At 43.6% G+C, this 25,497-nt stretch overlaps 1 protein-coding gene across 2 annotated transcripts in view; it reads left to right on the top strand.

Annotated features, from left to right (window-relative positions):
- The window catches only part of GPC1 (glypican 1), a 300,200-nt gene that overhangs the window by 180,508 nt on the left and 94,195 nt on the right, over positions 1–25,497 (top strand). For both annotated transcript variants that reach the window (XM_071812422.1, XM_065844359.2), the window contains one exon: positions 16,528–16,686. In XM_071812422.1, the coding sequence (XP_071668523.1) occupies positions 16,578–16,686 (109 nt within the window). In that variant the 5' untranslated portion in view covers positions 16,528–16,577. The remainder of the gene's footprint in view (positions 1–16,527; positions 16,687–25,497) is intronic.

Genomic DNA, 25,497 nt, shown 5'->3' with positions numbered 1-25,497 from the left:
TACTTTCATCAGTTAGGATAAAGAAAAAATACAGCCTAGCTGACAGCAGCCCTTTACTGTGCGGGAAACAAATAGTGATTGCAACCAGGAATGACAGACAGCCCAGAATTGTGCTTTCTAGGTCTGAATAGAGCTGTTAAGCAGCATCTGAAAGGCTTGAGCAAGGGTGATTTAAAAAGATGCTATCTCCCAACCATAGCAGGCTACAAAAGGTGTATTTTTGATGGCTAAATCCTGAAACAATTATGGCCTAGAGCATAGTCAGGTTATTGCTTATCTTTCTGATGTCCTGCTGGCAAAATCTGTTTTCTTATACGAGGTTTGTAATGTCTAATACTTCCAAGGAAAGATGGTATTGTGGCTCCTATGTGTGTGGTAGTGAGGATCAGAATAAACATAGCAGGCATTGCTAAAGCTGCATAGGCTTAAAATTAATACCCCATTCCTTAGGGAAGTGATATTTTCACTCTGCTTATGGATAGACTTGTTACTTGTTAAGGCAGTAGTGCCGTGCATTGTGCCTCCTGTCCTCTCTGCACAGGCAGATTTGACATTTGGCTGTGAATTTCTGGGGTTGTTTCTGCCGGGTTCTCCAGCTGCTTCTGGGGTGGAAGGGGAGTCACTGTATGATGTGTGTTTGTGCAGAAGTGTGTTGCGGGTGAGTGTGCTCACACCCAGCCCAACGCAGTAGTAGACGGCTATGAATGAGCTGTTTCAGGGGACATGCTGTTTTTTTCTGATCCTGATCCTCGACTATATTTTCCAGCCATTTTGCTGTGCACGTCCACGATGGACAAGGTGCCAAAGTCCTTTACTGGCGTAATTAATCTCACCTGAGAGACAGATGGTGCTTTTTGCATTGGTGATTGTGTGAAGATAAGCAGAATTTGTTATTATAAACCACTTGATTGTAAACCTTGGCACAACGTGCCCTGTCAGTAAGGCCACTCTGTTAAATGTTTCTTATTCTGAGATACTGAGCTTTCTTACCAGAAGTTTGTTTTCTTTCAGAAAGAAACGCTATGGGGATGCCAGTCCTGCCTTGCAGATACAATGAATTCATGGCAGTGCAGCTGATGGGGTTTATTTTTTCCTACTAAGCAAGCAACCTCAGAGTTGCATTCAGGTAGTTGAAACTGCTAGTGCGCCCTTGTCAAGCTTCTTATCTATGAGACAAGGAAAAAGGACAGATGAGGCAAAGAAGTCAAAGTGGATAAAGTCAAAGGAAGAGATATGAAAGAAGGGCAGACTGCTGAGAAGAGGAATTGCTGACTGAATGATGCAGGTCACTGTAATATAGAGGTTTTTCAGCCCCTGACTAGGAGCAGGTCTCAGGAATTTAACTGGGAGGTTGTAAAAGCTACAAGGGAGGGACTGTGATCTTCTGAAGTGCTCTCCTGCATAACCCATGCCATAGGATCACTATACATTAATTCCTTCTTAAGGCAAAGTCTCCCCTTTGGCATCAGAAGCGTATGGAAAATGAGATCGAATAGGTGATTGCTTTTTGGACTTAGTCTTTCTGTTCACCATGATCAGGAGCATCCTGGCCTGGTACTTGCTGATGCGCTGGGGTTTTAGAGAAAATGTATCTACATTTTTTTCCGCTCTTCATTTGGTTAGAAGAATATCTGAGTGCAGTAGAGAGTTTTCCACTGAGATCAAGGATCCATCAGAATTGGAATAGTGTTGTGAGCTTTTTTTGGGGGGGTTAACCATCCAAAGAAGAGAGAAGGATTAAGATATTCCAAAATGACAACAGTCCTGACAAGTACAGAACTGCTGCATTGCAGGCAGTTCGCTGAATACAAATTAGAAATTAAAGTGGGATTTGCTAGGAATTAAAGGAGATAATACAAGTAAGTTACACACTGAAATTTGCCCATGTTAGAGTGTGGTACAGCTTTGAGATAATTGTCCTGTCCTGAAATTGTTTTACTATTTTTATTTTCATGCAAAATATTGTAATTTTGAACTGCCTCAGGAACTATTAATATAAGCTCACTTGTTCCTGTGACCCTTGGATCAATTTATTTAATTATCCCATTTCAGGCTGGGGAGAAGAACAAACCCTAAAATCAATTTAGCAGTCTACATCTTTTGGCAGACAAAAGCATGAAATCAGAATACTTTCAGGACTTGTGAAGGAAGCTCATCTTTGCTGATATCTTTAATTACAGGTTCTAAAGGGTCATAGCTAGGAACTAGTTGGCCATTTGCACAGCGTATATGAAGTTCACCTTGGAGGAACTGCTGATTCAGATCCATAGTATCTATAAAGCGTCGTATTTGCAGCGTGCTTGACTTCTGGAAAGTGGCACCTTGTTCAAGCTCCTGGCATCGGGACAAATTGCTGTATAGTGGTTGTGATTAAAGTAATTGAGCAAAAGGCTTTGCCTATGTTTGGACAAACACCTCTCTGCTGTTCAGAAAAGAGCTGATGGATATGAAAGCTCTTCCCAGTTTGGCCAACCTGCTGTTAACACACGTGTGGGTTACAAGAGTTGAAAGCACTGGGGGTCCAGTCCCTCTGCCCTTGAAGTCAGCTGGAGTTTTGCCATCGACTTCAGTGGGAGCAGCTCAGCCTTCAGGTGAGCAACCTGAAGTTGCAGAAAGTGCTTTGCATCGTGTTGGAAAGGCCCTGGATTTCTAACAGCATCTCCTCTGCAAGGAGATCTGATCCATTCCCATTTGTTCCCCTTGTCAGATCCTGCCTCAGAAGTCAGTAGTTCAGCATCTCTGCTGGCCTGAGGCAAATGTTGATCAAAGTGCAGGTTTTGTTATTTGTGCACCCTAATAAATATCTTATTAAGGCAGATGCAGAACTCTGTAAGTGGAGGGAGGTGCCAGTTGTCAGTGGAAGGTTGTGCTGGGATAGAAACAGGGATATTTCCTTCACATCCCTCAAAAGCCAGCGATTGCCATGTGCTGTGAGGGAAGTGAGAACCTGGAGGAAATCAAAGGTTTTGTTTCACAGGAGCTGTGGAGTTCAGAGCACTGCCCGCTTACTGGGCACTAACGTGGGGAAGCATGGGGTCAGGGTAGAGGGAAAGGTCTTGAAGAAGAGGAAGAAAGAGGTGGAGGAGTAGACAGTCGTGTCCATGAGAAGAGCCTGGGAAGGAGCAGGATGAGATGACAGTGGAGCTACCAGTCAGGCATGCATTCTTCTTTCTGCAGTTGTGCAGTGTGGTCCACAGCTGATGAGCTGTATATGTGCGAGGACACGCAGAATTATTCATTACAGGACACCAGGAAGTACCTTTTCTAAATGTAGCAGGAGTCTTGTGGTCAAATTTCAGAGGTGGGCTGAAGGACAGGTGGAAGACAGGGTTTATTAAAGGGTTAAGCACCAAGGGAAAGACGACAGTCTGTAGTGCTAAAGCAGCAAGTCACACTCATAAAGGAGGGAAGGGGGAGAGATATCGGCTGCTATCTTGCTGCTTGAGTGAGGCCAAGTGATGGACATCGCAAATCCCAGGGGACTTTCAGCAGGAATGAGATGAGCATACTCTGCTGATGGTTGGGATTTGAACTGGATCAAAAATAGACAGTGTGTGAAGTGTATTAATTAAGGGTTTTTCAGCTGTCACGAGGAATGAGGATGCAATTAAAGGTGCAGATCTTGTTGCACTTCTTATTTCTAATGCTGGATAAGTATGCTTCACTGTCATTCTTGCATCCTGATTAATGTCTTCTCCTGGTTCCCATATGAGCTGCAAGAACCTCGCCTACAATCTCCACTATTGCCTGACACCCCAGCAGGGAGATGGACATGTTATAACATCTTGGGAAATAGAGGACAAAAAAGTCCTGAGACTGTGTGGTCTCAGTGAATAGTGCAAATAAGAGTTGCTCAGTGGGATATGCTTAGAGCTGTTTGCCCAGCCTGTTTCTAGGCATCCCCAGTGACAACACCTGTTCCCCTGAGATTTCCACTTGGATTTTCTCCAGCACAGGTTCACTGAGGCTCGCCGTGACTGGCATTCAAGCTGTGTGAGCACATATGGTAGGAGAGGAGCAGTCCCTCAGCAGTACTCTGGGGAAGCCTGAAGGCTGGAACATGACTTGCTTATGAACACCTAAACCAAGAGAATTGCACGATGTTTACTTTGATGGGTGCTCAGAGGAGCGTATCCCTCCGGTTTTCTATCAGAATTGGTCAGTAAAGGCCACATAGTTAGCTGGTGGGAGGCAAGCAATCTGCACACAAGAATGATGGCTCTGCAGAACGTAATCTTCTGCTCTGGGAGCCTTTGCTTCTCTGTGGGTACTTGGTTTTATGTCAGTAGCTCAAAAATGAGCCAAGAGGTGGGCAGGGCCAGAGGAAAGAATGCTGCAAGGCAGCGCTGAAAAGCATTGATCCATGGTGGTAGTCATAGTGTCATTTACTCACTGCTTGGACTGGTATTAAATATTTCCTAAGATCTTAAAAAGAAAAGGTGCTTTTGAATTATATTCATGACGTATGGTAATAGTGAGCAGACCGGTGGATATACTATATTTCATCTTTTAAGAGTGCCAAGAACGTTACCCATTAGCTTAACTGAATCTGGAAGTGGAGGTGACTTGCAGACTTGATAAAACTGCTTTCTAAATCCTGGGGATGCTCCCTTCTTTCTCATTAAGACAAGAAATAAAAATTGGCTGACAATATTGTGCTGCGATGCACAAAGACTGTGATTATTCGTGATATCATACAATCATTTTGGTTGGAAAATACCTTTAAGATCAAGTCCAACCGTTAACCTAAGAGTATTGAGTCTACCTCTAAACCGTGTCCCTAAGAACCTCATCTCAGTGAGCTCAGAGAAAAGAGGGATCAAAAGGAGAGCTTGCCACTTTGACTGGGATCCTGGATTTAGACCTAGTTAAGTACCTGGGAACCTGATGTATGAGATGCACTTCGAAGCACTACAGATTTTCCCAGATGGGAATAACATATCTACTCAAATACACAGGATCAGAACTAAATTCAGGTTTTAAAGTTGCATCTTTTCCTGACTGGCCTATGATGTCTTTTAAGGTGACTGCAGAAGACTTGAATGCTTACGTTCAGAGGAAAAGAGGTGAAGAAAAAAATCGTGTTGTTTGCATTTAAACTGAATCTGATGCTTCTTAGCAACATTCAAATGAAAAAGACCCAATAACCAAAATGTCAAGAATAGACCTTTGTCAAGTTGAAATTCCAAAAATTGCAGAGCTTTTTCTTCACCCATCTTTATGCATGAGCTGAGTGCTTAATGAATGACAGTTTCTCTAAGATATTCCCTAATCATAACCATACTCTATGGAGACCAGTTACAGCATCGTTATCATCTCTTACTCTGTGAACGTCTTATGTCTGGTTAATAATGGTTGCAGTGGGAAAGTGTGATCCAGCTCTCTGAAGCCAAGATCTTGTTAACATTCCTGTAAATGATTGAAGGTACATGAGTAATCTTACTGAGTTAATTTGCCTCTTAATTTCTAACTACCACCTTGAAAAGTGGATTTAAGCAGTACATCTAGGAATGCTGCTTTGTACTGTTTGTAAGACATGGCAGGAGTTCAGATCCTCACTGCAATACTGTGATTGCTACAATTTGTGGTAGAGGTAGGTTCTTTCAGTCTAAAAGGAAAATTTTTCTCTTATGGCTTTCACAAATCACAATGGTCGAGGTGGTGGTGTGTCTGCTTTCCTCCCAGTCAGAGGAGATGTTGTTGCTGTTTGTGTCCTCTGAAGAGTGCACTGGGATTGCAGAGAGCTTGGTGGCAGCTGCCTTTGGGAACACTACCTGGTACGTTGGAAGCACAGTCACCTTTGTCACCTCTGCCAGGCTCTCTGAGGGGAACCTCACTGGTGCTGGGGTGAGCAGCTCCAAGGAAGGACAAGAACATTGCAAGGTGTTAGAAGCTATGGGGTGGCCCAGTTTCTCATATACCAACATCAAGGCCCACCAGCATGGGTTCATATGTGTGAAAGCAAATTTAATTCATATCTGGGGCTGCTGAATCTCTATAATGCTTTAGCCAGAGCTAGTTGGAAAAGAGCATGTGTGTTCTTCTCGTGTTCTTATGAATGCGAATAGCAGTCTGTTTCTCTTGAGTAGTTGAAAATGTCATGAAAGGCTCTATTTAATATTCTCTGGGATAAAATGACCTGTTGAGATGTTTCTCCTGTCCCCTTCCCTTCCTCATGCTTCCTCTTAGTGAGCCCAACCATGCCTGTGTATGTACTGAAACGTGAGCCCTGATGGAGGAGGCAGGCGGGGAAGAAGCAGCCAGGCGAACGTAGGGTTTAGGGACGAGTCCAGCAGAAAGTAATCTCTTATAATCCCTGGAAAATGTTATTCCAAATAAAGATGTAAGGAAATCTAACTGCTCTGTCACATGAAACATAAACCCGGCTTCATTACTAGATTAATATGCAGGGTTTACTCTGAATGTAAAGGCCCTTTAATGCATAGCAATTAACACCATAGATAGTAATGCTTATTAATACGTCCAAATGACGGTTGAGTTGTAGTTGCTGTGGGAATCGCAACTTCAATTTTTTTCAGACTTCTCTATTTGAAAATCCCTGCTAAATCGATATTTTTGGTCCTGTTAACCACACAGAGACACACATAGAAACCAAACATCAAAGAGCAAGCAGAAATGTTTTTGGTTTCTTTTATGAGTACTGCTACAGACTAAGAAGTAAGAGGGGAATTGAAAGTTTAAATAATTTTTAAAAGAAAATAATCCTTGCTCTAAAATTTCTACTGCCAAATTTCATCAGAGACTAATTCCTTGCAGCTGAGCTGCAAACCTCTATGAAAATAGGGGTTTACAGTGGAAACACTGACTAACTATAGCTATGCAGTCCCATGAATAAATGGCGCTCTAATTATGCCTTATGATTTACCAAGACCTGGTTTCTGTGTAGCTCATGAGATTTTGCTGGTTTTAGGAGCAAGGGTTTTTTTTCTTTACTGTGGTTTGCTCCCTTTTGTTCATATTATGTTGGCACATACTTTTTGAAAAGCTTTTCTTTGAAGAGAGCTGGGCAGACAGCTATGATTAAGTATGAAATGATTGGGTGAGCTGTTTGTCAAAGTTATAAATAGGATACCACACAAACCCAACACTAATCTTGCTGAAAGACAGATACTGGCAACATTTCTTAGTCATCTGTTCCTGACGCTCAGGGGAGAACAGCTACACTTCCATTAAGTTTTCAAACAGAAGTTGCTTAAAATAAATTTCTCTGGTAAAATTTTGGGCATATGCAGTATGAGCTATGCTGAGATCTAGCAAGGCGTTGGGAATTTAAATGTTCATCCCAGTTTAAACCTGGTCCCTTGGGTCACCCCTCTGTGCGGGGGTGGACGGTGATGGTTTGACTTTTATGGAAACAGAAATCTGTTCATGAGATGGTTGTTGCGGGACCAGACTGGTGCTCTCGTCTCCTCATACCCTGAGTTAATTTTAAGGGTGGAAGAGGAGCTCCTTCCAACCTGGTATTCTGTGATTGCATCTTTGGGTTTACAGGCAGCTTTCTGTAATCTGCTTTTGGAAGATCAGATGGCAGCGTAAAAAGAAGATCGATGGCACAGGTTTCACCTGCTTGCTTCTGCAACCAGAGTGAAGGGCAGCATATTGAATTCCTTCTGCTGCGGATCTCTTGCACGCAGTGGCCGAGGTTCATGCAGTCTCCAGCCTTCATGCTGCTACTTGTCTGTCCACGATTTGCATCAGCTGCATCAGTTTTGTCGAACTGGAAATCTGCAATTGCATGTTCCCACAAGATGACCCTGTACTTACCATTTCCTTTCATGGTGGCTCAAATTGTAGGAAAGGGCTCCACAGTTGTTCAGCACTTTCGCTGACAGCCAAAACATTCATGAGACCAATAAAGCAAAGCAATAGCTGAAGAAAAACCGAATGTTTCTGGGACTGGAAAAAGCTTCAAGTTGCAAAGTGAAAAAGCCCACAGCAACCGGAACTTGCCCCTCAATCCTGCACCTTCCCACATCCCTGCCAACACATACAGCAAGGAGTTTTAGAGGAGGTATAAGCACTCCTAACAAGGAGTTGACACAAGCCAACAACTTTGCATAGGTAAAGTCTCTTAAATTTTTACAAAGATCTGAAAAAGGGTGATCTAGAATTTGTGAGGTTCAGACCATTCATTACTTACATATTTTTATTTTTAATTTTGAAAATCTTATATGCATTTATGGAATTTAAGATTAATGAGTGTCATTAAACCTAATTTCTTAAATTTTTACATGTAAGCATTTTACTTTTGTGAACTCTCAGAATCAGATTCGGATACAAGACTTTTGTTTAATAACTATTTAAAGACAAGATTTTTTTTGCAAACTCAGGAGTCATTTTCATTCTTAGCAGCAGACAGAGTGGTTGAGGATTTTTAGTTTGTTTATTTTCCCTTGGGAGATTTTTGTTGCTAGAAGTCACAATCCTTCTTGGGCACACACGTCCTCCTGCAGGAAGGGAACGAGCTGCCCCCACGGTGCCACCGACAGTGTCTGTAGTGGTAATGAACTTTGCTGGGATTAGAAGGAAATGTTCTCTAAATGCTCCCTTCTCCATGAGAGTTGGATCCAGGTTTGTTCTTTGCACTGAAGTGGTGGGGACTGGCCACGAGCATGCCCCATTCTTGAGCAACAATCTTACAAGCTTGCTGGAGCTCCTTAGTCTCTTTATCCCAAAATAGCCTGAAGTGCAGTATCACCATTCCCCCTGCTGGGTTTCAACAGGGGGACTGGAAAAGCCCTTTGTTTTTGGCCAAAACCATCTTCAAGTTTCTGTCATGGATTATATGCATTATTTCGCCAGAGCTTTTTCTTTTTTTTTCTTTTTTTTTTTCTTTTCCTTTTTTTTTTTTTTTTTTTTAATTGAGGATAAACAAAAAAGCCTTCACCTCTTAAACCTCTTAGTGGGAACTGAATCTTTAATCCTCAGTTTACTACGAAGATTCCTTTTCCAGTTTCATCCTTCTGGCAGCAAGCTGCCAGGGCATGGGGAGGAGCTGTCAGTTTCTCAATTTTTTTCCGAGAAGAAATTGGAAAAAAAGATTCTGCTTAATTAATTGCTTTGCCTCTTATGTAGTAACATATTTATGTTGTTATGAAGCCTCCAATGAAGCTGCGTCTGATAAGAATGATAGATTTCCAGTTTGATCTTATTTTAGATTGCAGCAAACTGGGGATAAAAAGACTCTTTGTTCCAAGAAGGAGGGGGAAAAAAAAAAGAACCACCAAAACATCTGGTGAGAAGCTCAAGACAACTCTAAAAGAGGTTGATAGTGATGGATTATGACACACAACTTCAATACATCCCCACAAGTGTTATGTGAAGAAATAAGATAATTCTCCCCTTGTCTAAGAGCCTTTTTAAGAGTTTTCTGTTTTTCAGAGGAGGGGAAAAGAATGTAACAGTGAACTCCCTGTGTGTTTCTCCATGATCCTTGTGATTGGTCTAGTCTGAATGGAAGGTTTCTTTCAAGATTTAGAGAGTGCTGATTGCAGACCATGTCCTGGCTCCCCTTCGAAGCCGTTCATAGTGGAACATCTTTCCTAGGGCAGAGACCTGCTCAAGAGCTCCCCAGTGGTGGGTCCAGTGCCCAGAGAAGGATCTGAGGATCATTGGTTTTTGGTGTGTTTGGTCAGTTCTTCTAGGCAAAGGTCCTTCATTGCTTGTGGTATGTGTGGATTTGGCCCTCATTCTTTCATTCCTCTCTCAAACCCCTCAAAAAGATATTTTCTACTGCAAATTGTAAAGCATTTCATGCTCTGTCCTTAAACACAGGCTTGGATCATTGCACCCTGTGCTGATTCCTGCTGTGTGTGCACAGCTTGGCGTCAGAGTCAGGCCCACGTGGCTAAGGGCAGATCCAGGTCCTGAGTTAGAAACTGGGGGAGCAGAGTGATGGGAAGGGGTGTTCTGTTCCATTCAGAAAGACACTTACAAAACCCAAGGGAGCAACATGTGGGTGAAGTGCTTTCGTGCAGATCTTTTCAGTAAGAAGTCTGTTGTCAGCGTTTGTGACATTTTCTCTGTTCCCTTCCTTTGGGCAGTTTGCCACTGTAACATACACAGATGACATTAGGATTTTCAGACTGTCATTTCTGAAGGCACTCTTATCTACTCTGTACTTAATATTTTTCCAGGACACGGAGGTGGCACTTTCTCCTCTGTTAATTAACTTTTTTTTACCCATACTTGTCTGATTTACAAATTCCTCTGACATTAGGGTCTAGGATTAAGCAAATTGATACCACACTTTCAGTGTGTGAGCGTGACAGCCTTGGAGCCTGAAGTGTTTTGACACACGAACAGAGCAAATAGAGAGGAAATTCCCATTCAGCCTCCTGCCCGCCTCGCTGGGAGCCAGGCTCCTGACTTAAATGGCCTTGTTGGCAGAAAACAGGGCAGTCCCAAAGCCCTCACACTCGTCAGCGGTTTTCTGCTCCAAGGATGCTGGTTGTGATATTTCTCAGAAATATCTGTATCTATTCACTGTGTTGGGGTTTCACCCTAATGCATTACAGAACAGTGCTAACCTGGTAGGGAGCCAACGCCGTACAGTAGCCAGATTAAGTTGTCTTATTTCATTAACATTGTTTTGGTAGTTTATTAAATCTTGGTAGGAGTAGAGAGGTAAGGAGTGGAAAGAGCAAATCTTGTGGATTATCTGCTCTTGATTGTTCGCTTCTGTTGATATAATCCTGATCTGAATGATGAGCTGCTGGAACAAGCATTTGATGTTTTGCTGTTGTCTCATCTTAAACACGTGCATTGCTTTAACAGAATAAGCATATTCTCTAGCCGTTTTTCCCAGTCTGCTGTCTTTGTCACTGATGTGGAACGTAGTGCTTGTTTTCTTTATCTGGAATGAAAATATTAGTTCATCTCAGATAGCACAAGCTATTTGATCAGCCATTAGATGGTAAGGCATTATAAAAGCTGCTGACGTGGGACAAATTCAGACCTGTGGTGTGCAGCTTGAAAAGACTTCATGCCCTTGTTATCAGTCCCTCAAGATACCCAGCTACTCCCTCAGCAGCGGCAAAGAGAATAGGAGTCAGTTGTGCTTGAGCCAAACTGAGGCCAGAGGCAGCAGTGGTGTGCGTAGGGAGGCCAATGAAATGTGAAGGTTTGTCATACAATACTTAATATTCAGGCCTGCCGTGACTGCTGACATTGTGTGCAAACTGAAGCCAAACAAGATGATATTCCTAATACATAATCAGAAAACAGAAGATATCATATTTTGCTGACAGCTGACTGCAAATCAAAGAAATAGGCTGCACAGCGCTTAGCTAACACCTGTCTTTGCAATATGGAAAGATTCCTGATTTGTACCCTCCTTAATAGAGCAGTCTGGTAGCCGGTTCAGTTTGATGTTAGCAGCTGCTATGAGAGACCAGCTGGATGTCTGGACACCTTACACAGATATGATGGGGTGTAGGTGTTTGGAAGCGGCTTGCCAGTTGATGTTTCGCAGAGCCTCCAGAATGAAAATGTCATGAAGAGCTCTTCCTAGGTGGTGAGCAAAGATTGTCCCCTAGTTCTAGTGTTCTTTTGGCACCCCTGTTTCCTCTGGGAGTCATCAGTGAAAAGACTGGGCTTCAAGGTACCATTATGGTACTAGTGCTAGAGGCTGTGCTGTCATTTACTTATGAGCATGCACTAAATCATGTTCTTTTTAAAGATATGTATTTCAAGAGAGATAGGGGCATGAACACCTGATACAGGAAAAGCTGGGAGGCATAAGGAAGGGGATTTACTTTAATTGCACTACCTCTTCACAAGGTATTCTAACATCTGCACCACCTCCAGGCTCATTTTGCATGAGCTGCAGACACTCTGACATGGTTAAAGAAGTGCAGGGTCTCAGCTGTGTGGGGCTTGAACAAGCCTGATTGCCTGAGACATGCACCCAGAAACCCCCAGGGAGGGGGTTTGGACTGTAGGTGTCCTCGTGTGCTGGGGCCGGACTGAGGTAGCTGGGGCCAGTTTTAGTCTAGGAGCGTAAGACGAAGTTTTGGTGCAGTTTGGAGAGTGAGTGGGAGGAGAGTTACAAATATGAGGGAAGAATCATGACAGATTTATCACAGCCTGAAATAACCTCTGGGAGGAAAGATTTTGTAATAATTTGCATTTAGATACTCTGACACATCCAAATAACCCCAAACCCTCTGCAAACATTGTAATGAATTCAGTCTCCAACATCCTGTGAGAGGGATAGAAATAGCACTATTTATATGGTTAAAGGAGCCAAGGACTCTACTCTCAGTGTTGCGTTTTACACCCCTGGGACTGGCCTTTCCCCTTGTTTTCATGGCTGTGGAGTCTCATGGTGGGGTAAAACGCAGCAGCAGTGAACAGCTCGAGCACTTTTCTGAGCTCAGGTAGCCGAGGTCCTGCTGCTCCGGTGTGTTACACCACACACCATGGCCATGGTGACTCCCAGCACGGCCTGTGGCAGACAGACCCATGGCCAAGGGGAGCTTGCATGGGCCAGGGCAGCGAGGCCGGGCAGCATGGGGGAAGAATCAGGGGCTGTTGCCCCTGTGGGGACCCACCCACAAAGCAGACTGGCTCCGTCCCCACAGGGAAAGTGGTCGAGTGGTTTAATATTCAGCACTCTCAAATGCAGTAATGAGTTTGATAGCCAAAATGATCTGCTAACCCAGCCAGCTGAGAGGATATTTGAAGGACAATCCAAGCCTGTAGCCAGGCAGTGTGATATTTTCTTGTCATCAGCCTCCTGCCTATTCCTTTCCACTCCAGGGCAGTTAATCATAAATGAGATGTTTGTTCGATGCTGTTTTCATGCATGCTCTGCCTTGTCTCTGTTTCCAAGAGACTGTGAAGTTGGTGGGTTACATCCCACACCAACTGCAGCAGCTTTTGCCAGGAGAGCCAGCTCCTCCAGGGAGACCCAGATCGAACCCCACATGTTGGCTGTCAAAGGCTTTGAGCAAGCCGATAGTTTTCTGAAGGGAAGCCGAGAATCACAAAGTGCATCTTCTCTTGCTTACAAATATGTCTTAACTGCAGAGTGCTTAGGGCAGCATGGAGCTACTATTAACGAAGCCATCGAGTGCACCCTGGGCACCTCCAAGCTCCACAGTCAGACCTATTCAGCTGGAGGTTTGAGAGTCAAGAGCTGGGGAGAGATGGCTGAGCTTAAGTTACAGCCTCACATGGGACAGTGCAGTTCTCTTTGGGCCTGACCCAGAGTTGGCCTGAGTCACTGGGAGTGTGTCCATTACCTTCAAGGAGATTTGGAGCAGCCCTCTGCTTGCTGCCGGTCTGGCTTCTGCCGTGCTCACTTGCTTTCTGTAAAGCTCTTCCAAGGGCCAGGAACATGCGCGCTCGAGCCAGCGGTTAGCAACGTGTCAGCTGCATACAAGGGGAGACTTCTCTGACACAGCAGTGGAGAGGAGAACGCACACTGTATCTTTGCAGATTTACTCCTCGTAAAACACCTCTAGCTCTCCAGAGGCATCTGCAGATAATCTCCTGCCAAGTGAACCCAGAGATATTTATAGTGCAGCTTCAGCAACGGCATAACAGCAAGTTAGCAAACAAATGAACTTTGAAATATAAGGAGAGCAAAAATACGGTCTAAGAGTGTGTTTAATTTGGAGTCAATTAAAAAAATGATAAAAAGTAATGGTGAATGTTTTCAGGGTGGGTCAGGTTAAAAAACAAAGAAAGCAAAGCATTTTCGTAGTACTGTAAGACTGTGTTGTGTACACTGAGTTTGAATTACAAAGACAAATGATAAAAACTTTGCTTCCCACTGGGATAAAGTGCTGTGGTGCTGAGTACCATAGAAATGCCTGCAGAAAGCTAAGATAAACGTTGCTTCAGAAGGGATTGAAACTACTTTGAGTTCAAGCGTTTAAAAAAAAAATACATATATTCAATTCACAAAGTTGTGTAAAATTAAGCAATTTTAGTTACGGGTGTGACTTTTCCCTTGCTTTTTCTGTCTTTTATCCTCTGTCCCTTTCCCCCTCTTTGGTGGTGCTGGCTGGCTGGAGGTCATTTGAAGCTCTGTGAGCACAGCAAGGTGTCGGCCTGATGCCATCCTGCTGAAACACGTTCTGCTTTGCCTGGGGTGGGAGCGTGGAGGTTTTTGTCTGGTCATGTCACGTTTTAATTAGCATGCCTCACACTTCTGCTGCTCCTCGTTGCTCATCAGGGAGATCGAGCGTAGCACGGGGCTCTTCCTCCCCCTCCGTCTTCCTCTTTTTCCCCAGAGGCAATCCCACACTTTCCCCTCTTCTTTTGTTTCTAAAGCCACCAAACCGGCAGCTTTGATGAACAGATCGGTGTCTCCTTGCTTTAGTGGCCATGTTTGCTCTCCCTAGTTTGGAGCGGGTCTCGTGTCTGAGCGGGTAGGAGGACACAGCACAGCCAGGCCCTGCTTACTGACAGCAGACCAGGAGATGGGAGTTCCCACTGTTTTATCTTGTTTTGCCAAAACAAGGGATTAGCAAAGGGTTGTTAATGGCTTAGGCTGAACCTGCAAGCCCTGTTCGGTAACGGTGCATGGAGAAGTGGCGGGAATGCTCCTACTTTTGGGTGCTATTGAGTGCAAGGACTTGCAGGATCAGGACTTCATCTGCAAAATTTATCATCAACTGAGTTGGTGGTGGTCAAGTCAGCCTTTGGGAACCATTGGGATCCTTTGGGATCCATGTCCTTGTTTATGGGCGTTCTAGAGAGGCCAGGCACTGAAAATGCCTCATGTTGTCCTAAGGGCACCACGAGCAGCATAGAAGGACATGTACCGAAGTAAAACAGTCAACAAAACTTCGATCCTCATCGGGAATCCTGTGGCAGCAGAAATCAGACAGAAGAGGCTGGACAAGCTGAAAGTTTTTAATTTGCCATGACAGGAAACAAAGCTGTGTCTTGTCAAAAAATTGCAGCTCCCCCTTTCTGCCTGGCTGTCACATGTCAGCAATCCTTATGATGACTTTCTTGTACAAATGTAGCTTTACAGAAACGAGTTCAGGGGATGAACTGCAACAATCTAGTTTATGAAGGAAGGAAAGGCTTAGGCAAGCACTGTAACTTAAATTACATTTGGTGTGGCAAGTACTGGGCCACATGATGTTTATATTTGACTCTTAGGGTTTTTTAATTGAAGCAAGTTGCTGCTTTTCCTGTTCCTTTTATGGTTTTTCCTGTGCTCTCAGTCAGGCTACTAATGACACAAGGACAGGACACATGCCCAGTTGCAAAGACCCTTTACCCTTAGGCACCCATTTGCTAAGGGCTCTACATTAGAAATAGCTAAAGACTTTAATGGGAAACTAGACAACTGTGAAGGTTCGGGATTTGAAGCTGTCAAGGCACACAAAATAAAACACAATTTTAAATATATGGTTCAGCTGAGCTATGACATTAATACAGCAGTCCTGTAAAACTGCCAGCAAAATCATTGGCAACCCCAATCACATTATGTTAAGCACAGTAACATCTTTGTAATTGGCTTATCTCAGTGAGTACTTGGAATAAGGTTTTTTTATTATTATTATTATTATTAGTCTTTAAAAAAAAATAACCCTGATGTTTCATTTTATTCAAATGAATACTTATTGCTGGGTAAGGAGAAATGTAGGGTGTTTGCAGGTGGATGTGTCTTTGTTTGTAATAACTCATAAGAACTTAAGCAATTATTTTAAAAATGTTTCTGACTCTGTCTATGGAAATGGTTGCTTCTCCATAATAGAGGTTGCAGAGGGCAGAAGAAGCTTCCATACTGAAGAATTTTTTAATTTAACTGCTGAGTCCTGTTGCCTTCCTGTCCTTTCCTATAGCAAAGGGTATATTCAGTCAGGGATTGTCATAGCAATTCTTTTTTGGGTGGTGGTGTCTCTTTCTGGGAGCGAAATTTTTCATTGAGAAAATAGTAAATGGGCAGATTTCAAAATGCTTGGAGGGGAATTGCATTAGTCACCCAGATTCCACTGGCATTCAGCACGTCTCTGTCTTTTGAAAACTGCTCCCTAATCTCACCTCTCTGGTTATGGAAATACCTTCTCAGGATAGGTTTTTTGGAGGGTTGGTTTGGGAGTAGGAGAAGCATGTCAGGGTTGGGTTTTTTTCCTTGACAAAGTAGTTTTAACACACATGTTAAGTCTAATTCGGACAATTACTGTGTAATTTAATCAGAGACTTCCATGTCTTCTGGGATTCTAAGCAGAGCTGTATTCTAAGGCAGACTTTGAGCAGCAGACACTTGTATTTCCCTTATCCATGCCCCATGTATGGATTTCATCTCCTTCACTTTTCCTTCCCTCACAGTCGGCAGTGAGAAAAATTTGTACCTGCATTCACACCAACCACTATACAGCTGCAGGATAATTCATATTAGGGATAAACACATAAAGCCTGGTTCAGATACAGATTACTAGGGAGTTGGAATATTTTTAGGCTGAGGTTGTCTGGGATGAAATCTTTCCATTTCCAGACCTGGCCATTTAACTACGTTTTCTCTCTCTACATTTTTAGGGGAGCACCTGCGAATCTGCCCACAAGGCTATACCTGCTGCACCAGCGAGATGGAGGAGAACTTTGCAAACAAAAGCCGAAGTGAATTTGAAGCCATGATGAAAGAGACTGGTCGCTCTGTGCAGATGACCCTGACAGCACAGCACAGAAGCTTTGACAGTAAGTAAAACCTGCTCGGTTCCCACCTGCTCAGATCCAGTCACTGCTTAGTTTTCCAAGCACTATTTGAGGCAGGGGTTCGTGTTCAACTCACCTTCCTCTGCATCTTGATCAATAGTTTGCATGAAGTGTTGAGCTTCAATAGGAATTGTACCTCTGGCAGTATTTTTGCAAGACCAAGTAGTTTTGAGACCTCCATTTCAGTGAAGCCATTGCAGGAGGCTGGCAGGCACTTGTACCAACAAATTGTGTACCTTGGCACCGACAGAGCTTTTACAAGCATGGCGTAATCTGGTTTTACCACAGCAGCATAACATTTGAGGCAGTGATGTAAAACCTGGCACTATGCCCAGAGCTGTAAGTTGTAGAATACGGTGAAGGTGACTGGGTAGCCCTCAGTAGGTGGGAAAGGTTTATGGAGTCTGGATTTTTCTTGTCCGTTCTGTGTGGATTGCAAATGAAAAGGAGGTTAGTTCATACTAGATGCTTGTAACTTTCAGCTTCATACAAACATCAGAAAGTGTTGGACAACAATAAAGGTCTTACAGATTGTGGTGCATAAGATATTGTGGACAAACATGCTCTCCAAAGTACAGTATCCCTCCTAACATGCGAAGCAGTGGCTAAGGGTGGCTCTCTTACTTTTATTGTTCCCTGAAGAATCCATTTTGCAGAGCACAGTAAGCCTCAGTGTCTGAAGGCTACTGGAAATAAATGGTTTATTGGCAAAATTGAGATGACCTATGATTCAGAAACTGTATCCATTATCAGATTTTGAAGAAGGTCAGACACTTAGAATCACAGTCCTCCTGACTTTATCAACAGTCATCATATGGAGTTATTGTGAAAAGAATGGGACTTGGGGAAAGAAGCTATAATAGCCGGAAGGGTGGAACTGGGCATTTCAAGCAGTAAATAATAGATCTAAAGAAATAAGCCTGACCTTCAGGTAGCTGATAACCAAGATTAAGTGCTTTTACACTGAATAGAAAGAAGAGGCAGTGCATCTCTGCAAAATGCATTGTAACTATGTGGCCAGGGTTGACCACAGTGAAGAGACTCTTTTAAGAGCTCAAAATTAATTGATTTTCACCTGCCTTAAGAAGTGGTAGCCAGCATTTTCGGAAGAGCCTTACAATGCAGGTTGCCCAGACTGACGTCTGAATGGGACCTGATGTAGCCGCTGCTGAGTGCACCCGCTGGCCCCTGGAATTACTGCGAAACAATCCCTCCCTCCGCTGCCCATTGCAGCACTGACTGCTCTTTATTTTTGCCACAAATGCTCAAAAGAACATAGTTCTACATCTGTCATGCAAGAGACTGCAAACTCTGATGGAAGCTTTGAGGATTATATGGATAAGCAGAAGTTTCCTAGTGAAGAAATGGTTTAGTATGAGTGTGATGTTTTGGTGATTTAATAATGATAACAGCAATGATAATAATAATAGTAAGCAAAACCAAGTGCATGAAAGGAGGATGCTTGTGTAGAGATCCCAATTAGAGCTGTAAGCACTTTCCTGGTTTTTTTTTTTTGTGTTCCCTAGCATCTTACAAAAATAGAGCTTTATTTCTGTGGTGCATACCCAACTTTCTTTTAAGCATCAAACAAGTGTTCAATAAGCAACATATTGCTTTAACAAACCATAATGCACAGATTATTGCTGTTTTGCAGTGGGAATAACCTCACTTGAGCGCAGAAGGCCAGGAAAATGTCTCCTGCTCCCATTATACCTTTTTAGTTTGCTTAACTACCCTTGCAATCAATATGGGGTTTATAATTTATGTAAGACATGATTTAAAAAAAATAACTTATCATATCGTGTCTGAGTTTCAAGCATGACTTCACCTATAAACAGTATTATTTATTTTTTTTTTAGCTACTGCATAGATGGTTTAAAATGGAGGGTGTTCAGTTGATGGGGCAATGGAATCACTTCAGCTGCTGAAGCAATGCCATAGAAACCACCCAGTCTTCTGGTTAATGTTATTATTCGCACAGTTAACACTTTTTCAGGTAGTGCTGTTGAGAGCTCTTTAGTAAAAGAGTTTTTTCATGTTAGATTGAAGAGTTCTAGCCTTTCTGGCACTGGATGCCTGCTTTTGCTGAATTTCCTAAGTGGCAGTGTAGAGTGCAGGTTTGGGGGTTGCGGAGGTATTGATGCACAGCTTACCTTCATATTAGTAATGTTGTTTGGCCGCAGGAGGATGTAGGGGGGGGAGGCTCCACTGGATGGGGATGTGCAACCCTTTCTCATAGTATTTGTAGCCTGGAGATCAGATTATTCATATATTCTCCGCTAGCAGGTGTGGCACATTGAACTCTAAGCCCGGAGCTGTCTTTTTTAGATTCATCACAGCAAATCTTGCATCTGTAATCTCACCACTGATCATGGCAATAGTCTCTACTTGCAAATTGCCCTGAAGCTCCAGCTAGAAAATAGCAAGGCTACAGTAGTCTGCCTCTGAAGTAATATTCTCCCTGCTAGTATTTGTCATTTTGCTTCAGAGAATAATTCATCCTTGCAGGTTGTGGTATGTAAAGCCCTAAATTGTCAGAGCGCCTCTATCCTGAGCTACAGCTTTGTCCCACTGCAAGGAATTATAATCTGTGCTTTCAATCTCACTGGCAGCTTTTGGGGCAGACACTTTATGGCCAAGAGCATAGTGACCTTTATCTCATACAAAGTATTTTTACATAAAATATGAAATACTGATGACGTACAGTAGGCATAGACATATATTCAAAAATGCTGCATGTGGAATAGTATCCTATGGTTTGAGTGCGCTCTGCGTAGCAGAGGGCATGTGCCTCTGTGCTGCCCTTCCTCCAGGATCTGCCAGGGCTAAATTTAAACAGCCTGCAGTATTGCTTAGCTGCTTGTTGTTTTCCTTTAGTTTACTGTAGGTAGCAGGTTTGGGGGGCATCAGATCCAAGCTGTACATTAGCTTTTGGTCACTGGCCTGCTGTTAACCTTTTAGCTAAAAAGGTAATGTTTTCCTCTACAACCAATTGGTTTTAATTAAAAAAAAAAAAAAAAAAAGCACAGACCATGAATGATGGTAGCATATGCTTTCGATAAGTCAGCGTTAGGGAGGATGTTGAGGTCAGAGTAGTGGTATTTCATGATCAGGATTATATTCACAGATTCTTTGTTAATTCTGGTGTCCCAGGGCTCTTGGTCAGACAGGGAGAGGGTGTAGTTACCTGGGTGTGCAGCCCATGGCAGGGACTGCAGGCTGCTGGGTTGGTTTTGGTCACCATTTATTTGCCTGGAAAATTGTACATAACCCATACTTTGAAAGAAAAATGTGAATAATAAAAATGAAAACAAGACTGGGAGCCCGGGAGGCAGCTGTGACAGTCTCTGTTGAAACTGGTACTAAATATTATTTAAAGATGCTATGAACATTATGTGTGCCTCGGAGGTTTTAATTGTAGAATGTGCTTGTTTTCAAGCTGGTATCGTCTCAGTGGATGGGAAATATTCAGTATCTGTTATTATAAAATTAAATACTTTTACAAGGAACTTTGTTCAAGAAGATGTTTCAGGAAACAGTCGAGCGCTGCTTGCTGCCCCCTCTGCCGGCTGCAAGACAGGAGTCAGCCAGAAAGTGCTTTGGTTCTTTCATTGTCCGGAGAGCAAGCTTCAAATTTTGAACTCCTATCCTTCCCGATGAAACTTGTGGCTCCGTAATCTTTTACAGGGATGAACCTGGAAACAGCTCCGGCCCATGTGGGCAAGGCCAGAGGGGGGATTTGCGGTGCCTGGTGGGAAGAGTCACGTTGGGGGCCAGGGCTGGCAGCACCGGCTGGGGCTGCAGGGCTGCCTGAGGGGACGGAAAGATGGAGCAAGGGCAAGCGGTGCTCAGAGTGACAGTGAGGGGCTGCCAGCAGCAAGGAACAAGGCTGTTTTTCTAGTCTTGCTGAAAGCTCGCTTGTTGGGAGTCTAATCCTTGTCTGTCTGTCTCTGTTCTCCCTTCTTCCCCACTTAAATTACTTTTCAATAATACCGTGATGATGTGCCAGTCTTTCCTTCCCAATCATTTTGGTGCACTTAGCAAGCGCTCCCTGTGTGACTGCTGACCTTTAGCTGTGAGCCAGGAAATCTGTCCTTTCAGGATTGTTTCATGTTTTCAGGAAATATCAACAAGCCTAACAAAAAAGCTTGGCTTTTATTCCACACTGAACAGTCTAAAAGAGATTTGTAGTTCTCATAAATTCTGGGATTTTTAAGATACGGAGATCAAATGTGGATTAAAAATTATGTATTTTTAGGTGGCTGCTCATTGGAAAGTTGATGTCCTGTAAAAGCTTTCATAATATCCAATGTTGGTAGCTCGAAATCGCATATGCTGAAACACAGACAGAAAGGCAGATAATTAACATTTGAGAGTTAGTTCTAGACAGTTATGTATTTCTTATGAAGATGAATCATTTTTTTTTTAAATGTTACAAGGTGGGGAACGTCCTGGAAGCTGTTACACACTGATGCTTAAAATTTTAGAGATTTCTAAAGGCCTCTTATTTAAAATTCAACCAAATGTGCTTTGTCAGAGCAACTGACTTATTTAACCCATAGTACCTACAGTTCCAGCCCCTGAAAGGACAGTTTTGGGAAAGCAGCATATATACATATATTTAATTACAGCATATATACGTATAATCATTTTTATATATTGTGAATGCTTAAGGAAGCTGATCAGGAGACTGTCTAGTAAGGCCAGCAGGCAAAGCTCTGTCCCACCCTGCTGATTTTAAACCTAGACTACAAAATCCAGACCTGACTCTAAATTTTGCAGGTGCTTTCTCAGTTGATAACATGAACCAAGCCCTGCCAGCCTAGAATTTTAAGGTAGCTGAATTTGGTGGCCTATGTACCAAAAGATGTGTTCTGAGAGATGCAGGACTGCTTTGTGCAGAAAAGGATTGACACAAGACCAGAGCAACGAGTAACTGGACCATGGGGATGGCAGTGCCTGTGTCCCCGAACATGCAGGCCCAACACAACCGCTGTGCTCTTCCAACCTCCTGCTGCCACGACTTGCAGCTGTGGGTGCTCCGTGGGGCAGTGCCTGGTTTGGGTTCAGCGAGGTCCTGTCTAAAACATAAGAGAGAAATCTTCCAAAGGATACTTATGCCTCAAAGTATGGAAATGGTGTTGTGTTTCAAAATTTGTTCCAAAGGTTGTGGAAAGGAGCACTCTGGCAGTCACGGCCTGTGCTGGGTAAGCTGACTGCCTCCTCCTGCGCCTGGCACCAGCTGCTCCCTGGAGCCCGGCGTTTGGGTTTGGATCCAGAAGCCCCTAATTAGCTGGATATGCTCTTTTTTGTGGTAACTCCACGCTTTTGTGTTCTGCCCCTGAAATCGTGGTGTGTGGCCTCAATTGGTGGCCTTGGCCATGGGCTCAGCTCTGCGTGTCAGTGCCGACCTCCAGGGTGTCCTTGGGCAGATGGGAGTTGGCAGCGGGTCCCAGCACCCCACAGGGCAGCAGGTTGAGCTGTCCCTCCAGGTACCTGGTGGGGACATCGGGATGACTTCCACGGCTCACCTGATGTTTGCCTTTCCAAACACCAGTCCTGCATTGGCCTTCTGCTGGTCTCGCAACTGAACATTTAATATCAAGCAGTGCCTGTGCACAGGCATCTTCTCTAAACTGAAAAGTATAAACAGACGTAAAACGCTTCAGGTCTCAAGGAAAAAGTTTGTAGAGTCAGGGAAATTGAGGAGTGGAGAATTAAGAAGAGGAAGGTCTTTGAGATAAGCAGGAAGCATAACAATCTTTGTGAAAATTGACTTTTCCTAGTGAGATGGCAAGGAAACAGGAGGAAAAGAAACCCAAGAGTCAATCACTTTTGCTAAATAAGTGTTCATCAGCATTTCTCTGACAGGCTGGGGTACCCTGTTTGGCAAAGCTGCCCCACTCAAAGCACCGTTGTTTTGTGTCCCTCCTGCATGGTGCTTCGGCAGCATCATTCAGAAGATGACCCATTCTTCCCCAGCTTTGTCATTATCAAAAGTACTTGTAAAGATGGGCTATCAAAGATGATTCTGATTAGGGTTGGGTTTGGGAAGAGGGAAAACATCCTTTAAACTGCAAATAAAAAAACAGGTCCCCAGGCAGACCTAGGATGGAGAAGCAAATAAGGGGGGTGGTTCCCTTGGAGGCCTCCTGAGGAGGAAGGCAGCAAACACCCACACTCTCCTTCCTTGTTTGTCCTAAGGGACTACCTTAAGAAAACCCCAGCACAAGGCAGGATTGATGCGAGTCTGGCCATCACTCCCCCACAATCATGCTTTGCAGAAAGAAGACACTTTCATGTGTGGTACTGAGCATCTCATTTGGTATTTATGGTTTCCTGGAATGGGGTGCGGCGCCTACTGAAGCGCATTCCTGAGCTCAGCAAGATTAATCCTGACAGGTACCTGCCTTGGGGAAGCAAATGCTTAGGCTCACCTGTAACAGCTCCAGCACCTGAGTTTTCTCTCCCCTTAAAGCCACTTCACATTTAATCTGCAAGGCTCCACTGTGTGCTGCAGGGTATATTGCAATGTACGTGCAGAACTTTGCTTAACAGATGGCTTAGGCACAATATTCTCTGTTATAGAAAGAAAAGAGAACAAAACAGGCAGTGGCTGGGATGAGAGCACTGCACTGGGGTGCCTCCTGCAAGGGCTTGCACACCCCAAAGAGATGAGCTGCTTCATCCCCGCAGAAGTCTCATTAGGTAGAAAAGTTAGATCATGCATCTCGGTTTCAGCAGCTGTCACCATGTTTTGTCACACACTCCAAAAAAAGCTGCCTCTGAGTGCTCATGGAACAGTGAAATGTGCATCTGCTTGGGGACATAAAAGAAAGCACCTGGTCTTCCAAGATTGTGGATGGCACAGGTGTATTTTGCAATAAATTAGTGATGTCCAGATAGTCATTTCAGAAGAAAGTGCCAGCGGAGTTTATTTTGACATTCAGGAATCAAGGCATGAATCTCCTTGAAAAGCTCTGATTTCCCAGAGTAAGCAGCCAAGCGGCCAAGCTTTTATTGCAGGCACGGGATGTGGCCTTCAGTGACTGAAGCAGCATTACACTCAAATGGCTGGATGGAGATCGGAGCAGTGAAACAGGAGATAAACAGCTGAGGTTTTTCTGCTTGGCTCTGCAGAAGAGCCTGTGCCTTAAAACAGTTTATGCTCAGCCGTCTTCCAGCTAGTTTTCTACTTTCCACATGAGGCAGTTTTCACTCTTCAGATCTCTGATGCTCTCTGTTTCTCATAAGAGGAAAATATCAGGATTTCCTGGGCTATTCTTATTGCAAAGAAATGAAGGTGCTCTGAATTACCTCTTGGGTTGACAATTCCACCCTAGCTTGGTATTTGCCAAGAATAACATCTCTGTTCCTAGCAAGATGCTGTGGTAATTTGGGACATCGAGGGCTCCAGAGGCAAGCTGCGGTCCCCACTTCCAGATCAGCATACACAATAAACTTGAAAATATGCGACTGAAGTATGTGGCGTGTCCTGACATAGGAGGTTGTGTTACTTTGAGTTCTTCAAGATACCTGTTCTCATTTGAGATGAGAGAAGTGCTTTGTTCTCTCTCACCAGAAACGCTTGCAGCAAACTGTTGATTCTGCTTTACTAGTTATTGGCATCAAAGTAGCACATCTACAGAGCCAAGAAGCTTCTTGTTACTGTGCTGCACTGTGAGGCGTCCTGCCTGTCCCACACACAAGCTGTGGTCCAAAGACTCTGTTTTAAAAACAAACAAAATGCCCCAAACAAACAAAACCCCATGTTTGAGTGAGCTGATTATGGAGGGAAGAGGTGAGTGGAAGGTCGTACGATAGGTTTCTGCCTGAGGTGGGAACAGAGCTCAAGTCCCTTGGCTTTGGGTAAGGTGCAGGAGTACCAGAAGATCCTCTAGTCCATAAAATGCAGTTATCCTCTTCTGGTAAGAGAAAAACATGTCATGTCATCCCTTGTTTTAGAGGCATTTATCACCTAAGACCATTTGATGTGTTTGTTCTCAGTGTCCCCCACCAAAGAGGGAATAGGCACTGGCTCTAAATGCTCCTTGGGTCATTGGTATGACTGGATTTTTGTGCAATGCCACTTCCAAAGCGGAAGTAGTGATCAAATCTGTGAAATATGTCTTGAAACAACTTACATAAATGAGGGCAAGGGTATAACAGAGGTTTTTGGCACGTGGCAACCTGTTTGATTAGGGGACTTGGGCTGATTTTTAGAGTGTAGCTTGAGTACCAGTGGTACTAGTGGGAGCTTGAAAACACTGTGCCTATGAAAACAAGGCTGAGAATTGATCTGTCTACAGGAAGAATGAAGGATAATCCCTCTTTGGGGTAGAAACAGACTGAATGCTGTTGCTGATGAGCATTTCAGCTTTATATTTGCCATGGCTGCTTAAGGATGCTTCACTTCTCCCCCTCCCTGTCCCATTCTCATTTAATTTCCTCCTTTCAGAGCAACATAGCTTCTTGAATTTAAAAGCACAGTTAACATGGTGTAATATGGGCAGAGCTTTTTCCAATACCTCACTTCCCTTCCAGGCTGTGTCAGGGTGTTTTGATTCTATTTCTTATGTTTTGTGAAATTAGCCAGGTTAGAGGGTAAGAAAATCCTCATTTATAGTTCATAGCTACTTCTGAAGAAACCAGGCAGTGTTAAGTCATTCTCATTAAACCTGCAGATTTGGCCAAGACATCAATGAGCTGGATTTGTTTCACTGTGAAGAGAAATAGAAATTAGAAAACCTGGGTTTCACAGAATCCGATTCTGCAAAACATGAGTCCAACATC

This window comes from Patagioenas fasciata, chromosome 9 (assembly GCF_037038585.1).
Source record: "Patagioenas fasciata isolate bPatFas1 chromosome 9, bPatFas1.hap1, whole genome shotgun sequence".
NCBI lineage: Eukaryota > Metazoa > Chordata > Aves > Columbiformes > Columbidae > Patagioenas > Patagioenas fasciata.
The sequence above is the reverse complement of the archived record's forward strand: the minus strand, read 5'-3'. Positions and strand labels throughout refer to the sequence as shown.